Here is a 23,404-nt window from a genome sequence, read left to right as displayed (position 1 = left end):
AAGGTGCTCTCAACGCCGTTTAGAGCACAAGTTATTACGCTATCAGCCCTTCCCCCTTCGGCTGAGGATGGGGAGGTTAATTTTCTCTGCCCTGTCAGGGCGCTGAGAATCTATCTGGAGCGTTCTGCGTCTTTTAGACAGTCAGAACACCTGTTTGTCTGCTTTGGTGGCCGATCTAAGGGTGATCCAGTCACGAAGCAAAGACTGTCTAGATGGATAGTGGATGCCATTTCTATGGCCTATACATCAGTGGGTCAGGTTTGCCCTATAGGTGTCAAGGCCCACTCGACTAGAGGCATGGGTTATAAACAAGTCACAAGTCACAAGTCAGACCATAGTGCTGTAGCCTACAAAACATCTAAATACATATATCCTAATACACACAATTATAATTTTTGATATAGGTTTTATTACTATAAACCTAATGTGAGGTTTATTCACTTAAAAATGAGGATATATATTAAATGTACACGTTTATTTTTAGGTGACTAAAATCGTTTTGATCTGTGACTTAGTAGTCTTCCGGACAGACTGTGGCTCTCGAAATCAGCACTCGATTAACTGGCCTTTCAGAACAGGAAGTGAAGGAACACAACACACGTGGGATAACTAAGGAGCATATTTTGTTGTGTAATTACTGTTGTTGGCAGACAGAAACTGCCACTTTTGCTTCGGGTTTGTTGAAGTGTAAACTTGTTTTTAAACATTTCCGGGCGATCTTTATCCACGCTGATCACAGTAAATGGCGGAGTGTGTAAATGACAGTGATGCTGAGAGCACTATAAAGTACGGAGATTATGTAGTGCTGAAAAGAGGAGATGTCTTCAAATCAGTGCAGGTCGAAAATAAAAAGTGAGTTTAACAATATTTTATTAAATGTGATATTTCTTATAAGTTATAAGTCTTGCAGGTTCAATGGCTTGAGGTTTTGTATACACCACCTTGAAATCACATTGAAAATCAATGGGATTACAAAACGAATTAAACCTGCACATAAAAGAAAAGTTACAATATTAAAATGATCAGACATGTATTGCTTTCTGCGCTATTTCGGTGTAATAATCTGCAAAAGGTAAACATGACATAAACTTAGACTTCATGTCAGTTTTTAAATTCATCTTTGTACTTAAATTATTCTAAAATATATATAGTCGTTTTTTTGCGATTTCATGTGAAGACCACTGCTTTTGTAAAGCCATGTAAAAAATGAGCAGCTGATAATTTTAGCTGTTGTAAATCTGACAATTGATAGTATAAAGTATAATATGCAAATTCCACTCCAGTTAAACTTTTACTTTTTTTTAATGGAATATTATGGCAACCTGTCACTCACATGAGATCCATGAATAGCAAACCACAATCATCCAATCAAGTCCCGCCCAACATTTTTTCTTGTCTGGGAAAGCTTTCATTCGTCATAATAAGGAAGAAAATTCTATCGCAACTTCTGTCTCATGTCGACTTTAAAGTTAGGATAGCAATAGCATGCTAGCTATGAAACCATGAGATCCCACACTCTCCAAAGCTGCCACTCCTTCAAAACACATGAACGCGCACAACAGGGAGCAAACAAAACTACCTCATGTTTCAAAGCACATTACAGTAAAGAGCTCTGACCTGTGTCACCTGACTGCTGCAGATTCATTTCAGCACTGATAGTGTTGCCATTAAAACGCTTAATTATAGTCACAAAGCACTCAGCGTTTAACTTCACGGGTTTCCATATCTTCCAAATTACAGTAGTTATGGCGTGAACAGCATAAGCTGGTTGTTTTGCTTCATGAGGAACTGTAAAAGGCAGATGCTGTTTGTTTATGTGCTCGGTGACTGACATCTGTCTAACTCTCTGCATAGCATGAAGCGCACTGATGACAAGCGATGTCTGCACAAACAGTTGTGTGGAGGTTTTAAAAAACATACGTTGACAGGCAGGTTGTATTTTATGGTTCTACCCTTCCACAGACTATATATATTTAGACCACTTAACTTAGTTAATATTGCTATCAGGATGTGAAGGGACTTTCAACCAGCATAACAAAAATGTTTCTGGAACAAATCGCCTACCCTGCTTTTAAGTGCTTGTGCTTGCCTCACTTGCTTTGATTTGACATTCTGTGTATTGTGTGTTTTAGGAAAGTGATCTTTGAGAAGCAGTGGTTCTTCTTGGACAATGTGGTTGGGCAGCTGTACAGGACCATGTTTGAAATCGAAGCCGGCGGTTCACTCAAACCCAAGGCAGTAAAACGTGCAGGAGACTCTTTAGGTAATGATATTACAGATTTGTGTTGTTATCTGTGTATTCATTTATTTTCTCTCGTTCGAGATGAATTTGTTTCTCTTTTCCACTGTCGTAGATTCTAAGGAAGCAGGCCAGGATAACAGACATATAGTGGATGATGGCAGATCTCAAAAACTGACCAGAGATGATATTGAAACGCTGAAAGAGCAAGGGTTAAAGGGGCAGGTATGTACCCGAGTAAAGGCTACGTTTGCAACCGCATTTATTTAGGTGTGAGTCTCGTTCCATTCAAACAGCAACTTATTGTAAAGTCTTGAATACTGTCTGTATGGGGAGTCAAACCTGTATCCTCTTACCAGTAATCATAGCGACAATGACCGATATAATATCGAAGATGGCAACGTCGATAAAACTGAAAAGTCTTATCACTTATCCGATTATTATTTGATTATTATATAATTATTATTTGTATTATTAGGTACTGTATATTACGCTGCTTTCACTTAAATACATATATTTCACAGATCTACACATAGAAAACCATATATCAGAAATGTATACTGATATGGCTTTAAAACGCATGCAGATATATAACAAACTTTCATGATGATGAATTAAATGTCACGTAAGGGTAACGGCGATAGAGATCAGAAAGATCATCTATCCTTGTTCTCGAAAATAAGCATTTAGAACATTATATGATAAATGATCTATGGGGTATTTTGAGCTGAAACTTCACAGACACATTCTGGGTAGGGGTGGGAATTGGCAAAAATGTGACGATTCGATAGTATTGCGATATTTGGGCCACGATTCAATATTATTGCGATTCTCAATATATTGCGATACAGCAAGTATTGCGATTCGATTCTGCGATATTGTGATTCACGTCCCCCATATTATTCAAAGGCATTACAAAAAATTAGGAAAATAAGACCGCTCACCTCACTTTAAATGTCACATTTAATTCTGTAAACATTATCTTCTACACATTAACTGAAGTGCAAAAACTGAAAAACTTGTTCTTGAACTTTCGGGACACATTGCAACACTGGTTTCATCACTTGCCCACCGCGGCACCGCAAAAAAAAAAAAAAAAGTTTAAAGCGTTAAAAATGTTTAACGCAATTACGCAGTATCCGTTAAATCCTGCCTGTATTACTCACACACACAAACACACGACCCACAGAAAAGACGCGCATCACTATCAAGTTCTCTTTCGGGCTTGAACAAACCATAACACACACAAATTATGCCAAAATGTCAGTTTTGTCGAGTGTTCTCATAAGGGCAATCTTGAATTATTTAAATAAACGTAGAGATTTGTGAGAAAATGGGACGTGTGTCAGATCGCGTCTCTGTCCCACATTGCACTGCATTAACGAATGTACAGCTTATGTACGCTCAACGCCTGTCGCTCACTCGTTTTCATTCACTCCTTCAAGTGAACAGTATTACATTTACATTTTATTTTACATTTATTCATTTAGCTGACGCTTTTATCCAAAGCGACTTACAATTGCTGTATTTCAGAGGTCACACGCCTCTGGAGCAACTAGGGGTTAAGTGTCTTGCTCAGGGACACATTGGTGTCTCACAGTGGATTCAAACCCGGGTCTCTCACATCAAAAGGCATGTGTCTAATCCACTGCGCCATCACCACCCTTTAGTGGACTAACGTTAATTTAGGGAATAGACCTAACTTAGTGAATGAGGGTTTAGAGGGCGATTTCAACCCATGTTCTCAAGCAGTGAAAAATAGAGGACAATGACAACGCGCTGACAGACAAGAACGAGCAGGTAATATTTAATATGAAACAAACAAAACTCACTGAGCTCCCAGCACATAACTTAAAATTATTTAAATACAATAGAGTAACATAAAGCAGACATAATAGAGTAACATAAACCTGAGAATAATCATAAAACCGAAATTTACCCACACTTTCGATTTGAAAGATGCGGAGCGTCGTGTACAACCGTAATACTGAAGCCATTTTCATTTGAATTTGCTGTCGAATGTACGACAACAAAGCACCGCAACAAGCGCCACCTTGTGGATGTTATACGCAAATGTAAATGATCAGAGTAAACTCTGAGAAAACGTACTCGGTTACTAACGTAACCTCGGTTCTCTCTAGAGAGGGAACGAGTACTGCGTAATATCTTACGCTATGGGGAAAACCTCTTTTCCACGAGATATTGAAGCCAAAAATTATCCTTTAATTTTGATTAATGTAAAACGCTGTGCGGCAGCGTGCAGACATAGGCAAGACGGCTCGCGCGCCTATTGGCTGCCCTGCGGCAACAGCAGCAAGCCTATCGAGAGAGGCCCTGCGTGACGTGACATCCAATGGGGGTGCTTCGCGCCCATTTCGTCGCGTCCCGCCAGAATAGGCGTGGCCTTGGCTTATAAATACGCTCGACAGGCTGATACAAACTGGTTTTCAACGCTGAAGCGAACCAGCGCTGTTGTATGCACGGCAAGATACGCAGTACTCGTTCCCTCTCTAGAGAGAACCGAGGTTACGTTAGTAACCGAGTACGTTCTCTTACGAGAGTATCTCTTGTACTGCGTAATATCTTACGCTATGGGGAACACAATGTAAGACGCCGTGCGTACTGGGATCCGACATCAAAGTCCCAAGGGCAGTAGCCCGGGGCTCATATAGTGCATAATCACCGTAGACTCACAGAGAGTCGGAGAAGAGAGGCTACCACTATCATTCCCCACGAAATAGCATCCCATAGGAGCTAGTTATGTCAACAGTATATCCCGCAGACAGGGTGAACGCGTTCAGCCTGAACTGGGCAAAAATACGGGCTATTCAACACCCATGGAGCTGTTCCATCGATCAGCGAGCGATACTCAATCAAAACTCAGCATTCTGCGCCGGCGCAGCGGGACAGATAGTACTGAATTCTAGACCGACAGCAGCTTGGCCTGTAAGGCGGGAACTTCTAGGTTATAGAACCTTATAAATGTAGACGGCGAGGCCCAGCCCGCCGCCATACAGATATCATGCAAGGAAATCCCACTAGACCACGCCCACGAAGAGGCCACGCCTCTCGTGGAGTGCGCTCTGACACCCAAAGGACACTGCAGGCCCTTAGAAGTGTAAGCCAGCGCTATGGCATCGACTATCCATCTGGATAGGCTCTGTTTTGATGCGGCCAGTCCCTTGTAGCGTCCGCCAAACAAAACAAAGAGCTGCTCGGTCTGCCTGAAGACAGACGAGCGGGACACATAAGCTCTCAGCGCCCTGACGGGGCAAAGGAGATTAGCATCCGCTTGCTCATTGTTCACCGGGAGGGCGCACAGGGAAATAACCTGGTCCCTGAACGGTGTGTTGAGGGATTTTGGCACGTACCCGTGCCTTGGTTTGAGTATGACTTTTGAGTCATTAAGCCCAAACTCAATACAGGACGCGCTTACTGAAAGCGCTTGTAAGTCCCCCACGCGCTTCATTGAAGCAAGAGCCACAAGAAATACCGTTTTGAAAGACAGGTGCTTCATGTCTGACAAATGGATTGGCTCGAATGGGGCACCTTTCAGGGCTTCCAGAACCGTAGAAAGGTCCCACATAGGGACTGAGGGAGGTCTGGAAGGATTCAGCCTCCAAGCTCCCCTGAAGAATCGCACGACGAGGTCGTTCTTCCCCAGTGACTGGCCAGACGTCGGTTTTGCAAACGCCGTTATGGCCGCCAGGTATACTTTGAGCGTGGACGGGGTTCTACCCTTATCCAGCAGCTCCTGAAGGAAGGAGAGCACTTCCGTAACCCCGCAGTCTACGGGTGAAAAGCCCTGAGCTTGACACCAGGTAGAGAACACTGACCATTTCGAGGAGTAGAGCCGTCTAGTAGACGGGGCCCTAGCCTGCGTGATCGTGTTTAACACTCCCTCCGGGAGGTTAGTGGGTACCCGTTGATGGCCCACACATGTAGGGACCATAACTCCGGGCGAGGATGCCAAATCGAGCCCTTTGCCTGAGAGAGGAGGTGCTGGTCAGCTGCATCAGGACTGGGAACCAGGTTTGGTTCGTCCATAGCGGAGCCACGAGCAGCACTGGGCATCCATTTTCCCTGATTCGTTCCAGCACTTGAGGCAGGAGCGAGACGTGGGGAAAAGCATAGAGGGGGCGTCGGGGCCATACGTGGGCCAGCGTGTCCCTGCTCTTGGAGAAAAAGTTCGGACAGTGAGCGTTTTCCTGGGACGCGAACAGGTCCACCTGCGCTCTGCCGAATATCTCCCACAGCAGTTGGATCATCTGCGGGTGCAGCGACCATTCCCCTGCTGGGACATTGTTTCTGGACAGTCTGTCTGGTCCCAGATTCAGGTGACCAGGCACATGCGCTGCTTTCAGTGAAAGCAGGTTGTGCTGAGCCCAGTCCAGGAGGCGTTTCGTCAGCCTGTAAAGGCTTCGGGACCTGACGCCGCCCTGGTGATTTATGTACGCCACCACTGACATGTTGTCCGACCGGACTAAGACGTGGCGGCCTTTTATCTGGGGACAAAAGCGCCTTAGCGCGTTGTCTACTGCCAGCATTTCTAGACAGTTTATGTGTAGGAGCTTCTCCCGTTCTGACCACTGGCCAAAGAACGGTCTGCCCTCGAGCAGCGCTCCCCATCCCGAGGTGGAGGCGTCCGTGGACACCACCATCACACTCGAGGGAGTCCCCAGACTCACGCCTGACTGGTACCAGTCGGCTTTTTTCCAAGGTTTCAGAGCCGAGACGCATTTCCTGTCGACCCTGAGGCGAAACAGACCAGCGGCCCAAGCCCCGGGCGGAACTTGTGCTTTCAGCCATAACTGCAGTGGGCGCATGCGAAGCAGGCCCAGCTGAAGTACTGAAGATGCTGAGGCCATGAGGCCCAGCATTTTCTGAAACCGTTTGAGCGGGACTATGGAGCCGTGGCGGAAGGATTTCACGGCGCGCTGAATGTTCAGTCCTCGCTCCGGCGACAGACGTGCTGTCATAGACAGCGAGTCCATCACTGTTCCCAGAAAGGAGATTTTCTGGCTGGGAGACAGCGAACTCTTCGCCCAATTGACTGCGAGACCCAAATTCTCGAGATGCTCGAGTAATGCGTTCTTGTGTTCTATGAGCTCTGATCGTGATCGAGCTAGAATCAACCAGTCGTCCAAGTAGTTCAAAATTCGCATGCCCTGAAGTCTCAGGGGTGCGAGAGCCGCGTCCATGCACTTCGTGAATATACGGGGTGCTGGAGACAGGCCGAACGGTAGGACTGTGTATTGATATGCCTGGCCCTCGAAGGCGAATCTCAAGAATCGCCTGTGACGTGACGCAATCTGTATTTGGAAATAGGCGTCTTTCTATTGACATCTATTGACATGAACCAGTCTCCCTGGCGCCAGTGCGCGAGGATTTTGCTGGTTGTCAGCATTTTGAACTTGCGTTTCAGAAGCGCTTTGTTCAATTGTCGCAGATCTAGAATGGGTCTGAGACCCCCGTCTTTTTTCGGTACCAGAAAATATCTGCTGTATACACCCCCTTCGCTCTGAGCCTGAGATAAAGGTTCTATGGCCCCTTTGCTCAGTAGTTTAGCTATTTCGGTTAGAAGTAGATGAGATACTTCGTTGTCCACCGTGGTTTCGACACGCGCCGTGCAACGGCGGGGACGTCGAGCGAACTGTAGCGAATAGCCTCTCTTTATAGTGTTCAACACCCATTCTGATACCCCGGGAAGCATTGCCCATGCATTCGCGTGGATAGCTAGAGGCAGAATGATATCCGGGCTCTGGCCGCGGCACAGCGGCGGCTGCAGAGCTTCGGTTTGCTGAGACATGAACACTGTGTTTAAAGTGTGCGAGGCGGGGAGCGCGTCGATCACGGCGGGCAGCCTGTTCGCACTCGCTTTCTCTATGACAAATTGTGGAGAGAGAACGAGCGGGACAAACCCCGTAGGGTTCAGCGTGTCTGTGAGTGAATGTGGGCGCGGAACAGCGGGCACATTTACTGCACTGAAAACACCATCGGCTTGCGCTGACTGAATATGTGTTGGTTTCGTTTTTACAGAAACCGTGGGACACGCACTGTGTAGTGTTTGTGGGCACTGTGTCGTGGGCACATTCACTAAATTTGCACAATCGACATGAGTCGATTTTATTTGTGCTAGCCCTGAACTGTGGCGGGCTGTGTCTGTGTGTGGGAATGGGCACTGTGACGTGGGCATTCTTACAACACTCATAACACCATCGGCTATGGCCGGGACACCAGAAAATACACTCTTTATTGGATTTATCTGGGTAGCCGTAAAAACGGCTGTTGTGTGCAGGCAAGCGGGCAAATGAACCGAATTGTTGACTGCTAAATACACTGGAAAAGACACATCGCATGGAACTGGACGAGCGAAATGTTTCGGTGAAAATCCGGCCGCAGCGAGATTTGAACACCGTCGCTTTCCTAGGATGGCTAGGAAGGCTTTGAGACCTCGGGCTTGATCTCAATCCTCGGCCGGGGCCCGCGCTGAGGGGGGCGGCGTCCAGCAGAGCGAGAGCGCGGTCTCTGTTCTCGGGCCTGGCGGCGCTGAGAAGCGGCGGCGGGTGGTGCAGGCTGTGGCTGTGAGCTACGGGCAGACGGCTGTTTCGAGCGACCTGCTGCGGAGCTAGAGCGCTTCGGGAGGAAGTGCTTCATAGCCTGCGATGTCTTCTGAACCTCCTGGAATCTGTCCGCGAAATCTTTGACGGCAGATCCGAAGAGGCCCACTGGCGAAATGGGCGCGTCGAGAAACACAGAGCGCTCCGAATCCGTCATTTCAGACAGCGTTAGCCATAGGTGTCTCTCAGCCACGGTGAGAGAGGCCATGTTCCACCCAACGGCCTGTGCAGCAGATTTAGCGGCGCGAAGAGCCAGGTCTGTAGCGCTCCTTAAATCCGCAACGCTGATCGATCCCACGCCTTCCTCGTCCATTTTTCGGAGAAGGTCGGCCTGGAAGATCTGCAGGATGGCCATTGTGTGTAGCGCCGACACAGCTTGCCCGGCGGCGGTGTAAGCGCGACTGTGCATGGCTGACGTCACTGGGCAGGCTTTAGATGGCAACACCGTCTGTGCTCGCCGTCCAGCAGAGGGCGGGCAGAGATGTGATGCTACCGCTGCTTCCACAGGAGGAAGAGAAAGGTACCCTCTGTCTTTCGCACCGTCCACAGTGGAGAATGCAGCAGAGACAGATGTACGCATTCTGGCCGAGAAGGGGGCGTTCCAAGACGTCGCGACTTCTTCGTGAAGCTCAGGAAGAAAAGGCGCGGGTCTGGACTGTGATGGGGCGTGGTCCTTCTTGAGGAAACATCCATCCAGTCGGTTGCGCGGGGGTTGCGCGGGCGCCTCCCAGTCGAGGCCGAGGTTGTCGACGGCTTGAGAGAGCAGACGCATCAACTCAGACTCAATGCCCGCTCTTTTCCCGGAAGGCTCGCGAACAGCGGAGGGGAGGTCCACAGAGCTCGCCCAATCTTCGCTGTCCGACGCCAGGATAGAACAAGCCTCGGCTGTTTCGTCGATCTCAATGGCGGAAGCGGTGGCAGACGGCGGCCGCTGTCCATCGGTGAGTAACTCGAGCGATGCCGGCGAAGCTAGCAGGCGAACCGGCGAGCTTAGGCGGGCAGGAGAGGGCTCGGGAACATGCTGAGCGCGGCGCTTTTTACTGCGCCGCGTCGCAGCGGGTTGAAGTGCAGGCTCTGAGAAGGATGCCAGGCGAGTCCTCAGAGTCACCATAGGCATTAGCTCGCAAGGAGGGCATCCGCCCTCGACGAGAGCGAGAGCTGCATGATCCTCACCCAGGCAGGAAACGCAGATGACATGACGGTCCCCGTTGCTGAGTGTGGCTCGGCACGAGCCGCAGGATCTTTGCATCTTTAAAAAGACGCTTGCTCTTTTAGAACAGATAGAAACAGAGATATAGTGTGAGTCGCAGCGGCGAACACACACTCAGCAGTGAAAAGGATATGAACGCCGGAAAGCGTAGCAGGTACGGCGGCTGAAGGCGGCGAGGTGCAGGCCAGTGACTTCAGGCTCGAAGGCTCGTCCCGCAGAAGGCTTACAATCAGACGGTGCGGCTTCTCACTCCGGATCCAGCGATGCAGTAGTGCTTCGCTGAAGAGTTGAAAATCAGTGTGTATCAGCCTGTCGCCAAGGCCACGCCTATTCTGACGGGACGCGACGAAATGGGCACGAAGCACCCCCATTGGATGTCACGTCACGCAGGGCCTCTCTCGATAGGCTTGCTGCTGTTGCCGCAGGGCAGCCAATAGGCGCGCGAGCCGTCTTGCCTATGTCTGCACGCTGCCGCACAGCTTTTTACATTCATCAAAATTAAAGGATAATTTTTGGCTTCAATATCTCGTGGAAAAGAGGTTTTCCCCATAGCGTAAGATATTACGCAGTACGAGAGATACTCTCGTAAGAGAACCGGAAAGTAAAACAGATAATTTTATAATTAAATATCGCAATACTTTGCGCTACTGTATCGATATAATTGCGTGCGCAAAATATCGCGATACTGAACAGAATCGATTTTTTCCCCCACCACTAATTCTGGGGACACCTGAGAGTTATATTACGTCCTGAAAAAAGGGCATAAGTTCCCTTTAACTATAAAGTTTCCACCTCAGTAAATAAGCTGTGAGTTTTAGTACCAGCGCATACTGGCACATCTGCTTCATAATATGACATTAAAAAGCTATCTTTGTGGGTAAACGTGTCGCCCTCGCCTTGTGGTGGCTTGGAATTCAAAGGGGAATCGGATATACGTGTTTAGATTTAGGTCAGATGTCCAGTTGTCGGAAATGTATCTGATTTAAAACCACGTTTGGAAGTGTTTTACAAAGAATGCGGAAAAATAGTATCTCATGCGGATTTTTGTGTTTACACGTGTGCAAAAAATTCTGATCTGTCAGATGTGCGTGAAAAATCCGATTTCTTTGTTTGTTTTTTTGGGGGGTGCCAGTGTAAATGTAGGCTAAAATCTTCGAGCCTGTTGTGGCTATAGAAAGTGGTTGTCACTCCCGTAAATAACTGAACTGTATGTGAGCGTGACTGTGTATATAGGGCTTAAATAGAGGACTGAATCCAAATATGACTGGTCCCTCCTTCAGTGTAAGCCTGTGAGATTATTTTTGCTGTTTAATCACTCACTGGTGAAAATGTGTTAGGCCAGTTGCTTAGAAAAGTAGCACACTTCTTGACAGCAAGGCATTTTGTGGTGTTATCCATACCCGTATACAAGGTATTAAGGTTTTCATATGTCCTTTCTTTCATGTGCATTTAAGGAGATTGTTCAGCAGCTCATAGACAACAGTACAACATTCAAGGACAAAACTGAATTTGCTCAAGCGAAATATATCAAGAAGAAAAAGAAAAAGTGAGTTCAAACAGTTGATAAACATTTTTAATTCATATTGTATCAATCACTCGAAAAATATAACTATTAACATGTACTTTGCCTTGCCTTATGAACACAGGTACGAGAGTGACATAACAGTCCTGAAACCCTCCGCTCGACTCCTTGCCATGATGTACCACGGCAGAGAACCAGGAAAAATATGGTATGGGATCTAGGAAGACTAGTTCACTCAAAAATAAAAAGTCATCATTGTGTGGGGTAGGGATGGGCATGATTAATCGACGATCGATTATTGATCATTAAGAATTTCGTCGATCACGTTAATTTGTTATCGATTATCATTAAACTTATGCTGCTGCGTTGCGTAGTGTGAGTGGAAAGTGAACGTGTTCCCCGGGCTGGTTGGTCAAGTTAGCGCGGAGGTACCTGTGCATCCCGGCAACGTCAGTCCCCTCAAAGCGGGTGTTTTCAGCGGCTGGACTGAAGCCTTGTTATCAATCGACGCGTCCGCTCGAGCGCGAAGGTGAGCGCGGCAAAAATGACGTCATTGCGGTATTCGGTGTTTCACAGGCGAGCGCGTCGAGTATAAACGCCTCGTCTGTTTGGAGAGGTGCGCGCGCAGTCTGTGGAGACTCGCGCTACAGAGCCAGGCGAAAGTGTAAACGAGGCTTGACGGTCAGGTTGCGGTCGCGTCTGACCTCAGATCATGTCATCAACATGCTTATCTTTCTCAACAAAAATCAGTAGACTGGTGTAGAAGTTGTATGTGAGTTACTAGTTATTTTTTATGAGGCTTTGTTAAGTAGCCTAGCCGAATTGATTGTTACAGTAGGTAGGCTAATCTCTCTCACCCTCTTTCTCGACTCCGTTCTTGGATAGTTTTGAGTTACATTTTGACAAAACCTGTCAGATCTAAGTGTTATTATGTTTTTGGTTAAGTTATTGTTTAACATGATTTTTTTATTATTTATTATGTTGGAACAAACGAAGGTCTCTGTTTAAGAACGCCAACTCGCAGCTGCAGGTTCCGTTGCTTTAGAGCACCGCAGCGCATATATCTTCAAGTTTAGCCTAACCGAACGTCCAGTTTTACTGCCACAAGTTGATCATCTTGTAATAAAGATCCAATCGAGGAAAAACGCGCTGTATTTTTGTATTTTCATTGCATTTTTAATTTATAAAAAGTATATCATATAAAAATAAATAATGAATTTGAATATAAAAATATTAATGATTAATCGATAGTCGATCGTTAATTCTCCCGACGATCGACTAAGAAAATTTAATCGAATGCCCATCCCTAGTGTGGGGTGTGGGGGTGGGATCACATAATGGGGGGAAAATCCCATATCCTGCATTTACATACATTTAGGGACTATGATGATACAAAATAATTAAAGTTGATTATAAAGTTGATTATAATGATAAATTCTGACTAAAAGAATAATAGGCTACTAAACTATGTATATGAAAAATATGTCTTACTTTCTTTGTTTAATAAGGGCCGATCGCCATTTAAATAATGAGACTCAATTTCCACTCTTAAATAAACTTTAATTCGAACTAACCGCTGTACCTGAAAATGTAAAATAATTCAATTGTTGCACAGGATGTTTGTCAGAGACACATCCACCAAACCCCAGGTGTTTAGAATAGAACTTTGTGTGTTGAATCACTATTTTGTAATATCAATTGCAGATAGACAGCAGCAAAATGAATATGACAATGTTGATCATTACTTTAATTATTGTCTTTCATGCATAAACAACCACCCTTAGTTAATGAACAAATTAAAATATTTACCTGGTGCTAATTTTCTGTACAGCACAAATAGGCCTACCTATAAAGTAGATAATTTCCAGCACTGTATTATACCAGCGATCTGTAATCTGTTTCTGGTGTTTCATCGCTGACTGTGACATGAGATCTTTCAGTGAGCTATTGTGTGTGCACATGATGTTCCTGGACGGCTCTCTGTGTCCTGCTCGGCCCTGCTCCTCTTGCAGTTAAAAAAATAATAACAAACAAACGAATTTGAAAGTGGGGGGGACACAAAGGGGATTTTGAAAAGTGGGTGGGGGGACATGTCCAGTTTATTATTTTAAGTTTTCCTTCAGGTATACTGATATGTATACTAGAGTACGTTTTATCCAAGCCTAAAAACATTTACTTGAAAAATTATAGCTTAATGTTTTACTTCTTTAATAACATATCCACATGGTCACAGTTCTCAGTGTCATTTTATTATTATTTATACTATTATGTATTAATATTTTGAATTGGCTTTTATTCTTTATTTTCAGATTTTTGTTTTAATTTTATTATGTGCTTTTTTCATTTTAATTCGTTTTTTTAGTGCTGTCAAATTGATTAATTGCATCTAACATAAAAGTTTATATGTATATAAATTCCTCATTTCAAGTAAAAGGGTAAAACATGTCATTTTTTACTGAGTGTTTTATTTTGATTGCTTATTTTACATTTTTATGATTTAATTCATAGCTTGAACCCCAGTTTGAGAAACCCTGTACTAGTACATATCAGGATTTGAATGTTTCATAAGCATTTCTAGTATTTTCCCCACTCTTTTAGTCACCTGCGGTACGACACATTGGCTCAGATATTGACTCTGGGTAACATCCACGCTGGCAGTAAAATCATTGTGTTTGAGACCTGTGCTGGTCTTGTGTTGGGCTCAGTGATGGAGAGAATGGGAGGTAATCACACTTTACTTTTCACTGTTTTATCTTCATACAATAGATCTATTGAGAAGCCTATATCAGCTGACCACTGTTCATTATGCTGATGATCTGAATGTTTTCTTCCTCAGGTTTTGGCTCAGTGATTCAGATGTATCCCGGTGGAGGGCCAGCGAGAGCCGGCATGGAGAGCTTCGGCTTCCCGTCACACTTCCACGAGACGCTGCATGACTTCCCTTTATGCAAAGTTAACGCTCTGCTGGCGGGAACCCTGGATTTGACGGAGAAGGACGCAGATTCCCAGGCCAACAGCAGCAGGATTGGTGGATCTGACTCTGCTCAGGAAAACTCAGGTGTGTCTGAGGAGAAGAAATCAGAACCTGAGAGTATGGAGGTCAGTGTCGACCCGCAAGAAGAAATGAAGAGAGCGGAGAGAGAAAGACTGCGAGAACAGAGGGTAAGAGACTTTAACATTCACATATCACTTCATTTTTGGGTGTTTCTGCAACTACTATGTCCAAGGGGTTGATTTATAAAAACATGTAATGTTAACATGAATTGGATTGGAAACATTTCCATGCCTTCATTTATTTTTTGTTGCTTTTGCTTTTTTGTATAGATTTTATTGTTTCTAAATTTGAAAACATGAATATAAATCTTTCCATTTTAAATTGTGGATATTATTTATATTATTATACATATTAATTATTACCTGGAGAGCATTTAAACAAAAACTCCAAGACCAAACCTTTCCATTTTTAAAAATTGTATAGAATAATCAATTATTATTTTGTTCAAAAAGTAATTTAAACAAAAGTATCCATAAACACAAATTATTAAACTATCTATATTTTGTCCACAACCAAACTTTTCCATTTTAAAATATGAATATAATTTATATAATTATAAATATTAATGAATACCTTTAAAACTCTCTCTATCTATCTATATACTTTATATATCTGATAATTTAAAGAAAAAGCTAAATATCCACAAATCATTTAAAAATGTGCTGTATTTAGTCCATTTTTAAAATATGAATAAAATGTAAATAATTATAAAAATTAAACAACAGCTAATCAAACTGTTTAAAAATGTATTGTTTTGCCTTCAGTAAAGTGTTTTCAAAAGTCTACTTGGTTACCAAGGAGACAAAAGTTTAAATGAGAGCAGCTTGAGGTGAAATGTGTGAAATGATATGTGTGAAGACAACAGACAAAAAAAAACGTTTAAACAATGTACGTGGGCAATTTTAACTAGTCAGGCTGGTAGAAGTGTCTTTTAAGAGTTTTCCTAAAATTTCAGTATAAGTCAAATACTTAATTTAATCCACCGTTCTAACCTCACAGGCTCAAGAGAAAAAGGTGAAGATGGAGGAGAAGAGGAAGAAGTTGGCCTCTGCTGCTGCTCTGTTAGAGGGGAGAAATGCAGATGGGTATGTTTTTGTGTAGTTAAAGGCTTGTTATATAGCTAAAATGTTAGTTTTAACTTTTTTTGTCCAGCCCTAAATGCATTTAAAACCAACCAACATTTTATATATCCTGGTAGTTGATTGTGTAATATAAATGATTTATTGTAATATTGACGAGTCTTGTCATGTCATATTTTGTACTGATCTGCAGTCTTCTAGTGATTCGCCTACTTGATACTGGGTGAAGCTGATTCGAATGTTTGTTTCAGGTTGGTGATTGCTTGTCGGTTCCACCCCTGTCCCGTGTTAATGGGTCTGCTGAAGTTCCTAGCACCATCACGGCCGTTCGTAGTGTACTGCCAGTACAGAGAGGTAAAGCGATTGATTTGACAAGAGTTTTAAAGAGGCAGTTCACCCGAAAATGAACTACTAATCGTCATGGTGTTGAACACAAACGTGGAAGTGGTTATTTAGCTAAATGTCGACTTTTATTTCCGATTATTGCCAGGCTCTCCAAAGGCCTAAAAAATACCATATAATCAAGTCAAGTCACCTTTTTTATATAGTGCTTTATATAATACAGATTGTTTCAAAGCAGCTTTACAGTGATAACAGGAAAATGATGCATTTCGGCTGTTGTTCTGTTGAAGTCAGTTCAGTGTTGATTCAGTTCCGTTGTAAATCAGGGTATACCATTGCTTTAAAAAGATTTGCATATTCAATTTGAGTGGAGTGTTTTGATAATTGCTTCTGGTAATATTTACTCTTTAATCTCTTCTGGACAGCCGCTGATTGAGTGCTACACAAAGCTCAGGGAACAAGGAGGAGCAATCAGTCTCAGATTAACAGATTCCTGGCTCAGGCATTACCAGGTAATTCTTCATCTCAATAAAGAATATTCATTTTACACAGTTGACTTTGCTCTAATGCCAGGCTTTGATTTATACTTTTTTTTTTACAATACTGTTCAAAAGTTTGGGGTCAGTATGATTTTTTGGTAACACTTTACAATAAGGTTACATTAGTTAACATGAATTAAAAATTAACAATACTTTTACAGCATTTATTAATCTTAGTTCATGTTAATTTCAACATTTAATAATACATTATTAAAACCGAATGTTGTATTTGTTAACATTAGTTAATGCACTGTGAACTAACATGAACAAACAATGAACAGCTGGATTTTTATTAACTAAAATTAACAAAGGTTAATAAATACTGTTGCTCATTGTTAGTTAATGTTAGTTAATACATTAACTAATGTTAACAAATGGGACAGAGACCAAGTGTTACCGATTTTGTTCTTAAAAAAAGAAAAGAAATGAATACTTTTATTCATCAAGGATGCATTTAAATTGATCAAAAGTGACATTAAAGACAGTTACACTGTTTTTATTTCAAATAAATATTTGAACTTAATCCTGAATGCAATGCATTACAGTTCCCGCAAAAAAAAAAATCAAACAGCTTATTGTTTTCAACATTGATAATAATCAGAAATGTTTCTTGAGCATCAAATCATCATATCAGAATAATTTCTGAAGAATCATGTGACACTGAAGACTGGAGTAATGATGCTGAAAATTCAGCTTTGATCAGAGGAATAAATCACATCTTAAAATATATTCAAATAGAAAACTTACTTGTAACAATATTTCACAATATTACTGTATTTTTGACAAAAACAAGTCTTGTTTTTTTAGAATTGTAGTGTACATCTATCAAATTCCATATATTAAAAAAAATCAACATTTGTGGTGCATTAAAATCTCTGGATTTTCCAAAAAATTGTCATTACCATGGTTTATGCAAAAACATTTTTTGTTGCATTTCCAGCAAAAACAGCTACATTGTTATACAATTACTATTATATAAGACGACTGTGAAATAAGATTTTGGTCATACTGCCCACCCCTAGAAAGACTTTGATGACTTCTTCATTTCTGTATCATTATTCCAGGTGTTGCCCAATCGGACTCATCCAGTGCTGCTCATGAGTGGAGGTGGAGGGTATCTGCTGTCTGGAACCACGGTCGCTACAGACGCTGCCAAAGCTAGGAATCAGCACAAATCAGAGGAGCCTGCCGCCAAGAGGCTGAAACTGGATGAGATTAGTTCATCTTGTGACGGCTCTGCCAAGGCAATTAGCTTAGTTTAACTTGCTTAAGTGAGAAGAAACCAAATAAGTGTTGACTCACACATTCAGGCAGTGCTTTATTCTCTGTATGGTTGTATGACTTTATTATTCAAAGTCTACTTTTTTTTAAAAGTTTTTGCCAAGATTTGCATTTAAGAGCTACAGAATGTTCCTCTTGTCCTTATTTATTTATTTTTTAGCAAGATGTGGGGGATGTAAAACATGCATTTACTTTTGTAAAAGATACCATCCTCTGTACTTGGCGAAAAACCAAGTTTTGCTGACAATAAAGCTTAGTCAATCATTCATCGCTAAGGGAAACTGTATATTTATCCGTTTTTAATAATGTTCAAAAGGCTTCCAGCATCAAAACACAAATGATAACTGCATCCGTCAGCTTTGGTCCCATAATTACACATTTTATTAAATGCAAACAATGCAGGGGTTCTATTGAAGGCCATAAAGAACAACAGTCATTTTTAAACACGTACAGCATCTTTCACGAAGCATGCTCTTAAATGCAGTCAATAGTACATGGGCATTTGTCTTTGTTATTTTAGATTATGTAATAAAGAGAAAAATAATTCACATGACATTATCGAGCTAGTTTTGCTTTTTATAGACTAGACTTGTTTCTCAGACTATCACATTAAATATACACGACTTACATCAATAACAAAAGTCTTATGCAGTTGTAAATGGGTACAACATATGATGCATTCATATAAAGCAGCCCAAGTGAGCACGCATAAAGCTGATGGAAAGTTAAATCAGGCAGCAGAGGAAGATGATGTTTCAGCTGGTTCTTGGAATGGTTAAGTTGTCTCTTTCATCTTATGATCCACAGAGGCCAGTTTCTCAAGTTCGGTTAACTGATGAAAGAAAGAGCAGCAATTAAATGTAATACTTCTAACTCTTAAGTGATGCTTAAAAACCATTGCCTTAATCAGTCCCCATTTGCAATCTGTTTACAATCGTTTTGTGTTTGCAAAGGTTGTTTTTGTGAATGAAAGACAATTCGTTGCAATTACAACACACCTGCCTGGAAGTTTCTAGTATGCCAAGTAAGACCTTGATTAACTGGTTCAGGTGTGTTTAAAGGGGGTTGTAGCTAAACTCTGCAGGACATTGGCCCTCCAGACACCACTGCTCTAGTCAATCCTATTTCCACAGTCTCAGTAGAAAAGTTAAAAGGAAGTACCTTTAGTTATACAATATCCCTGTCATGAGGAATGATGCTCTTTAGCAGGCTCTCTCTGAGCATACAGTGTCTAGCTATCCCTCAACACCCTCAACTAAAAGTAATGTTACTGCATAGCTTGCAGGGATATTAGAAAACTCAAATGTCCTTGTAATAGGAGTACATTTGACACAAGTAGTCACCAGAGATACATTTTTGCTGAGAGGTAATTACCACTTTTTGGTGCAGTTGGAGTTGCATGTAATAAAAACTGAGAAAAGGGTTACTGTCTACCCACGTCCTCTCTTAGTAACTCCACTTGCCCAAGTTCAGCAAGCAGAGATACAGATAAGCTACTTCAAGCAGAAAAACTGGCCTTGTTTTTCCAAGAGCTCCATTTGCAACGTTTGATTGCATTAATGTCATTTTTTGCTTGCAATGCATCCCTGTCTATTCATAAACATCTCAGGTCAGTCCATGGTTTCTATACCCGTTTGTACTAGGAATGTAGGCTTTAGGGCTCAGTGGGGCCATTTGTTAAACTTCCCAAACCAATTCCCAAAGGTTCCCCAGCAGAAACATTTTGGATATCTTTCTTATCTTGCACACCAATTCCAGGACTTGGTGTCTCTACAAACAGGTTGAATCAAAGTTGGAAGACACCCAAAATGTTTTCATTGTCAGAAGAAAAACAAAATGTCCAAAAATGTATCTTTAGGGGTAGAACAGCTTGTCACTGGGGCATTAACCATAAAGGGACAACTTTTTATTTTTATCAACTCCTAAAAGGTGTATATTAGAGTTGTAATACAGTATGAATCCTTAAGGTACTACACTCTTAAGAGAAGTTATATGGTTTTCTATATAGAACCCTAGGGTTCTTGACACAGTTTTAAAGAACCCTTTATGTCAAAAAGTATCTATAGCAGGAGAAATGTTTGTTGCATTATACTTTAATATTTAATGGGTTATTTAAAATTCTATAGTGATAAAGTATGTTTACCAGCTGTTTAATCCATAACATTTAATCAATCTAAAAAATGAATTAAAACTAAATTCATAAAATTATCCCATGATAGGAACCCCTAAAAGTTATACATATGAAGCACTACACAATCCTTTAAGGTTCCATATAAAAACCCTTATTCTCCTTTTAGTGTACTTTGAACCTTTCCTGGGGTAAATAAGGTACGAATATGTCCCTTTGACGGTACTGCCGTTGCAACATGCTGTTGTACCCCTAAAGGTAAAATGTATGCACTTTTTTTCTAAGAGCATACTGTTAAGGGTAAACAATCAACCTTGGCAAGACAAGGAACCTTTGGTAACTCTCAGTGGGCAATCCTGGTAATAAATGCACTGTCTGTTGGATGAAACTACCATACTATACCTCCTTTGGTGTGAAAAGCTTCTGTTGGGAGACATCCTTTTCCTCCCCAGGTGACGACTCCTGAGAAGGCAGGCCCCTTTTGTACCGGAGGGTCTCTGCAACCTCTTCTAGTTTGAGGTTGGGGTGTTCAGTGCTTTCACCCACCTTGTGGCTTCTTTTATACCAGGCTGGATGGTAGTATCCTCTGTAAATCCAAGGGGAGCGTTTCTCATAGACAGCACCTTTGTTAAGTAGACGTTCCTCTAACTCATTCTTTTTCTTTGTTAGGTACCTCAGCGCAGCCTCCCTGTCCTGCTTCTCCTCTGCCGGACTCTTGTGTCCTTTCTTCAGCTCATTTTCATTAAGCTCATGAACAATTTCCTTTTCCTCTTCTTCAGGTGAACGTAGCTTGAAGGCCTTGTCTATTGACTCATGGAGACTGTGAGTCTTCTCTGAGATGGGTTCATCTTCATTCTCAAGCTCTATGGAGTCACCACGCTTGTGGTGGTATCTATGAGAGGGTTTCCAGTATCGTTTTGCAATATCCTCGTCTACCTCTAGGGATTCCTCAGACCTCTTTTCCTGAGAGTTCATGTCCTCAGATTGCTCATTCAGCAAATCCTCGATTTGTTTTTGGTGCCTGCCATTTCCATAGCTCCTTTTGTGGGTGTAGCTTGGGAATTCTTCTTGACTTCTGTCATAGTCTGGTTCTTCAAAAGCCTCATTCTCACTGCGTTTGTGGTGCTTTTTCTTGTGAAGGTATCTATGTGATGGCTTCCAGATCCGCTTTTCTCTCTCCTCACTCTCCTTGTCCTCTTCTTCTCCATCCCCGTAGTTCCTTTTGTGGGTGTAACTTGGAAAGTCTTCTTGGCTTCTTTCATAGTCTGGTTCTTCAAAAGCCTCATTCTCACTGCGTTTTTGGTGCTTTTTCTTGTGGTGGTATCTATGTGATGGCTTCCAGATCCGCTTTTCTCTCTCCTCACTCTCCTCGTCCTCTTCTTCTCCATCCCCGTAGTTCCTTTTGTGGGTGTAACTTGGAAAGTCTTCTTGGCTTCTATCATAGTCTGGTTCTTCACGTTTTTCTCTGCTGGCCAGAAGATGACTCCTTTTATACTCGTATGGAGGGAATTCCTCCTGGCTGCGCTCCTCATCGGGGTTAACACGCTTGTAAAGGATGGAAAAATGTCTTTTCTGAGGAAATTCCTCTTGGCTTCTCTCGTCATCGTAATCTTCTCTTTTATGCTTGTAGCTTCTTTTATAGAAACTTGGGAAATCTTCCTGGCTCCGTTCATAATCCTGTTCCTCACGTTTTACTTTGATTCTTCTCTTCATAAAACTAGGAAACTCTTCCTGGCTCCGTTCATCATCCAGTTCCTCACGTTTTTCTTTGATTCTTCTCTTCATAAAACTAGGAAACTCTCCCTGGCTCCGCTCCCCATCTAGTTCCTCGCGTTTTTCTTTGATTTTTCTTTTGATAAAACTTGGGAAAACTTCCTGACTCCGTTCATCATCCATTTCCTCATGCCTGTCTTTTATTCTTCTTTTCATAAAATTTGGAAACTCTTCCTGGCTCCGTTCGTCATCCAGCTCTTCGCGTTTGTCAGCTTTGAGAAGATCCTTAATTAGTTCATCCTCCTTGACTTTAGACTCTCCTCTTGGTTTTTTCAGCTCTTCTTGAGCCAGTTGTAAAACATCTTCCTGATTTTTCACAACTGTGGAATGACCTGATCCTGAATTCAGTGAGACATAAAAATGGGCACAAAACACACATGCAAATGACTTGTAACTCATTTCCACTCCACTGCTTTATGCATTGCATGAATACATCCAATTATTATTCCACAGTCTTAGAATGAAACCACTGACCCATAGCTGTCTCCTCCACCAAACACAATGTACTAAGATTAGAATTTATGACGATAGTGTAGTCTGTTTTCATGTTATATGTCCAAATGATATTTTTAATGAATGTATATGTAAGTTCATTCTGCAAACAGTGCCATGCTAGAATAACATTTCATAAAAAGTCACCTTTGAGTTAATCCAATAATAAATCAATGTTCTTTTTCCTCCAAAACACATAGAAGCAACACAAAACGAACAGTGCAAAGAAACAACATACCTGGTGTAAGGATGTTTTTGCATTCTGGATGCACTGGATTATCATCAGTCTTGTAGAGCACCTTTGAGAGGATCTGAACTAAACACTGGGTAAGCTGAAATGAAAGTGTGTACATAAATAAAACGAATAGAGAAATAAATGCATTAGGGTTTTTTTTCCTCATAAACGGAAGCTACAGCATACCAGATCCTCTCTTCGGCTGTCCTGCTCAACTGGTATGGAATCTCCATCTGGGATAGTAAAAGCCTCGCATCATATTCGTGCAAATCGTAATGCAAAATGTTTTTAAGCTTATTCATCTCGATGTCACGAATTAACCATACGTTTTACTTGTGCAAAAAACGAAAATTCCCACTGTGATGTACTATTTGTTTCTGCAGCATAACTGTCGTGTCGCTGACCATGGTGCTGAAATGATTTATGCAATGATTCTTTATGAAAATTTCACTTACCCGCAGCGAGGAAAACAACCAAACAGACCAAAGCCGCAAACTTCATGATACACTCAGATGTTGTCTGCTGTTAATCTTCTCCGGAAAGGTCTTTGTCTTGTCTCCAGACTCAAGAGGCAGAGACTCCGTTCCGCGTGTTGCAGCTCGGAGTGCGCGCTGCGTCTGTTTTGAGCGCGCGGGACACAGGGTCTGAGCTCGTGAGTTCGTGGTTGCTTACGTCACGCCTAATGTGAAACCATAATGAGACCCCCACTTAAATTAAATTATCTAATCTTCAACTCCAGCCTGTGTATATCGGTGCATATATATATATATATATATATATATATGTTTTTTTTTTTTTCTGTGCCATTTTTCAATCCAGGAGTTTTATATGTTGCGTTACATTTAGAAGGATATCGAGGCAAGTTGTAACATGGGCTTTGCCTTTCAAG

At 42.3% G+C, this 23,404-nt stretch overlaps 2 protein-coding genes across 2 annotated transcripts; one reads left to right on the top strand and one right to left on the bottom strand.

The window, feature by feature from the left end:
- Positions 1 to 532: 532 nt before the first annotated feature.
- Positions 533 to 18,440, top strand: trmt6 (tRNA methyltransferase 6 non-catalytic subunit). Its single transcript, XM_077220997.1, has 11 exons — positions 533 to 852; positions 2,133 to 2,263; positions 2,355 to 2,464; positions 11,524 to 11,615; positions 11,716 to 11,799; positions 14,190 to 14,314; positions 14,428 to 14,753; positions 15,646 to 15,731; positions 15,977 to 16,079; positions 16,493 to 16,579; positions 17,671 to 18,440. Exons 1-11 carry the CDS (start codon positions 743 to 745, stop codon positions 17,866 to 17,868), a joined length of 1,452 nt encoding a protein of 483 aa, XP_077077112.1. The 5' UTR covers positions 533 to 742; the 3' UTR covers positions 17,869 to 18,440.
- chgb (chromogranin B) lies at positions 18,168 to 23,134 on the bottom strand. Its single transcript, XM_077220996.1, has 5 exons — positions 22,971 to 23,134; positions 22,702 to 22,748; positions 22,519 to 22,612; positions 20,418 to 22,126; positions 18,168 to 18,719 (listed from the first exon to the last, which is right to left on the bottom strand). The coding sequence occupies exons 1-5, from the start codon at positions 23,014 to 23,016 to the stop codon at positions 18,663 to 18,665; spliced, it is 1,953 nt and encodes a 650-aa protein (XP_077077111.1). The 5' UTR covers positions 23,017 to 23,134; the 3' UTR covers positions 18,168 to 18,662.
- Positions 23,135 to 23,404: the final 270 nt, after the last annotated feature.

The sequence above is a fragment of the Siphateles boraxobius genome, unplaced genomic scaffold (assembly GCF_051911475.1).
Source record: "Siphateles boraxobius isolate OS27281-9 unplaced genomic scaffold, OSU_SipBor_1 8, whole genome shotgun sequence".
In the NCBI taxonomy this organism is placed as follows: domain Eukaryota; kingdom Metazoa; phylum Chordata; class Actinopteri; order Cypriniformes; family Leuciscidae; genus Siphateles; species Siphateles boraxobius.
Note: the sequence above shows the minus strand (reverse complement) of the source record. Positions and strands in the feature narration are given on the sequence as shown.

Coding starts and splice junctions, on each gene's coding strand:
- trmt6 (XM_077220997.1), top strand. CDS start 743: ATGGCGGAGTGTGTAAATGACAGTGATGCTGAGAGCACTATAAAGTAC. Junction 853..2,132: donor GTGCAGGTCGAAAATAAAAA/GTGAGTTTAACA, acceptor TGTGTGTTTTAG/GAAAGTGATCTTTGAGAAGC. Junction 2,465..11,523: donor AGCAAGGGTTAAAGGGGCAG/GTATGTACCCGA, acceptor TGTGCATTTAAG/GAGATTGTTCAGCAGCTCAT.
- chgb (XM_077220996.1), bottom strand. CDS start 23,016: ATGAAGTTTGCGGCTTTGGTCTGTTTGGTTGTTTTCCTCGCTGCGG. Junction 22,749..22,970: donor GGTTGTTTTCCTCGCTGCGG/GTAAGTGAAATT, acceptor TTACTATCCCAG/ATGGAGATTCCATACCAGTT. Junction 22,613..22,701: donor ACAGCCGAAGAGAGGATCTG/GTATGCTGTAGC, acceptor CTTTCATTTCAG/CTTACCCAGTGTTTAGTTCA.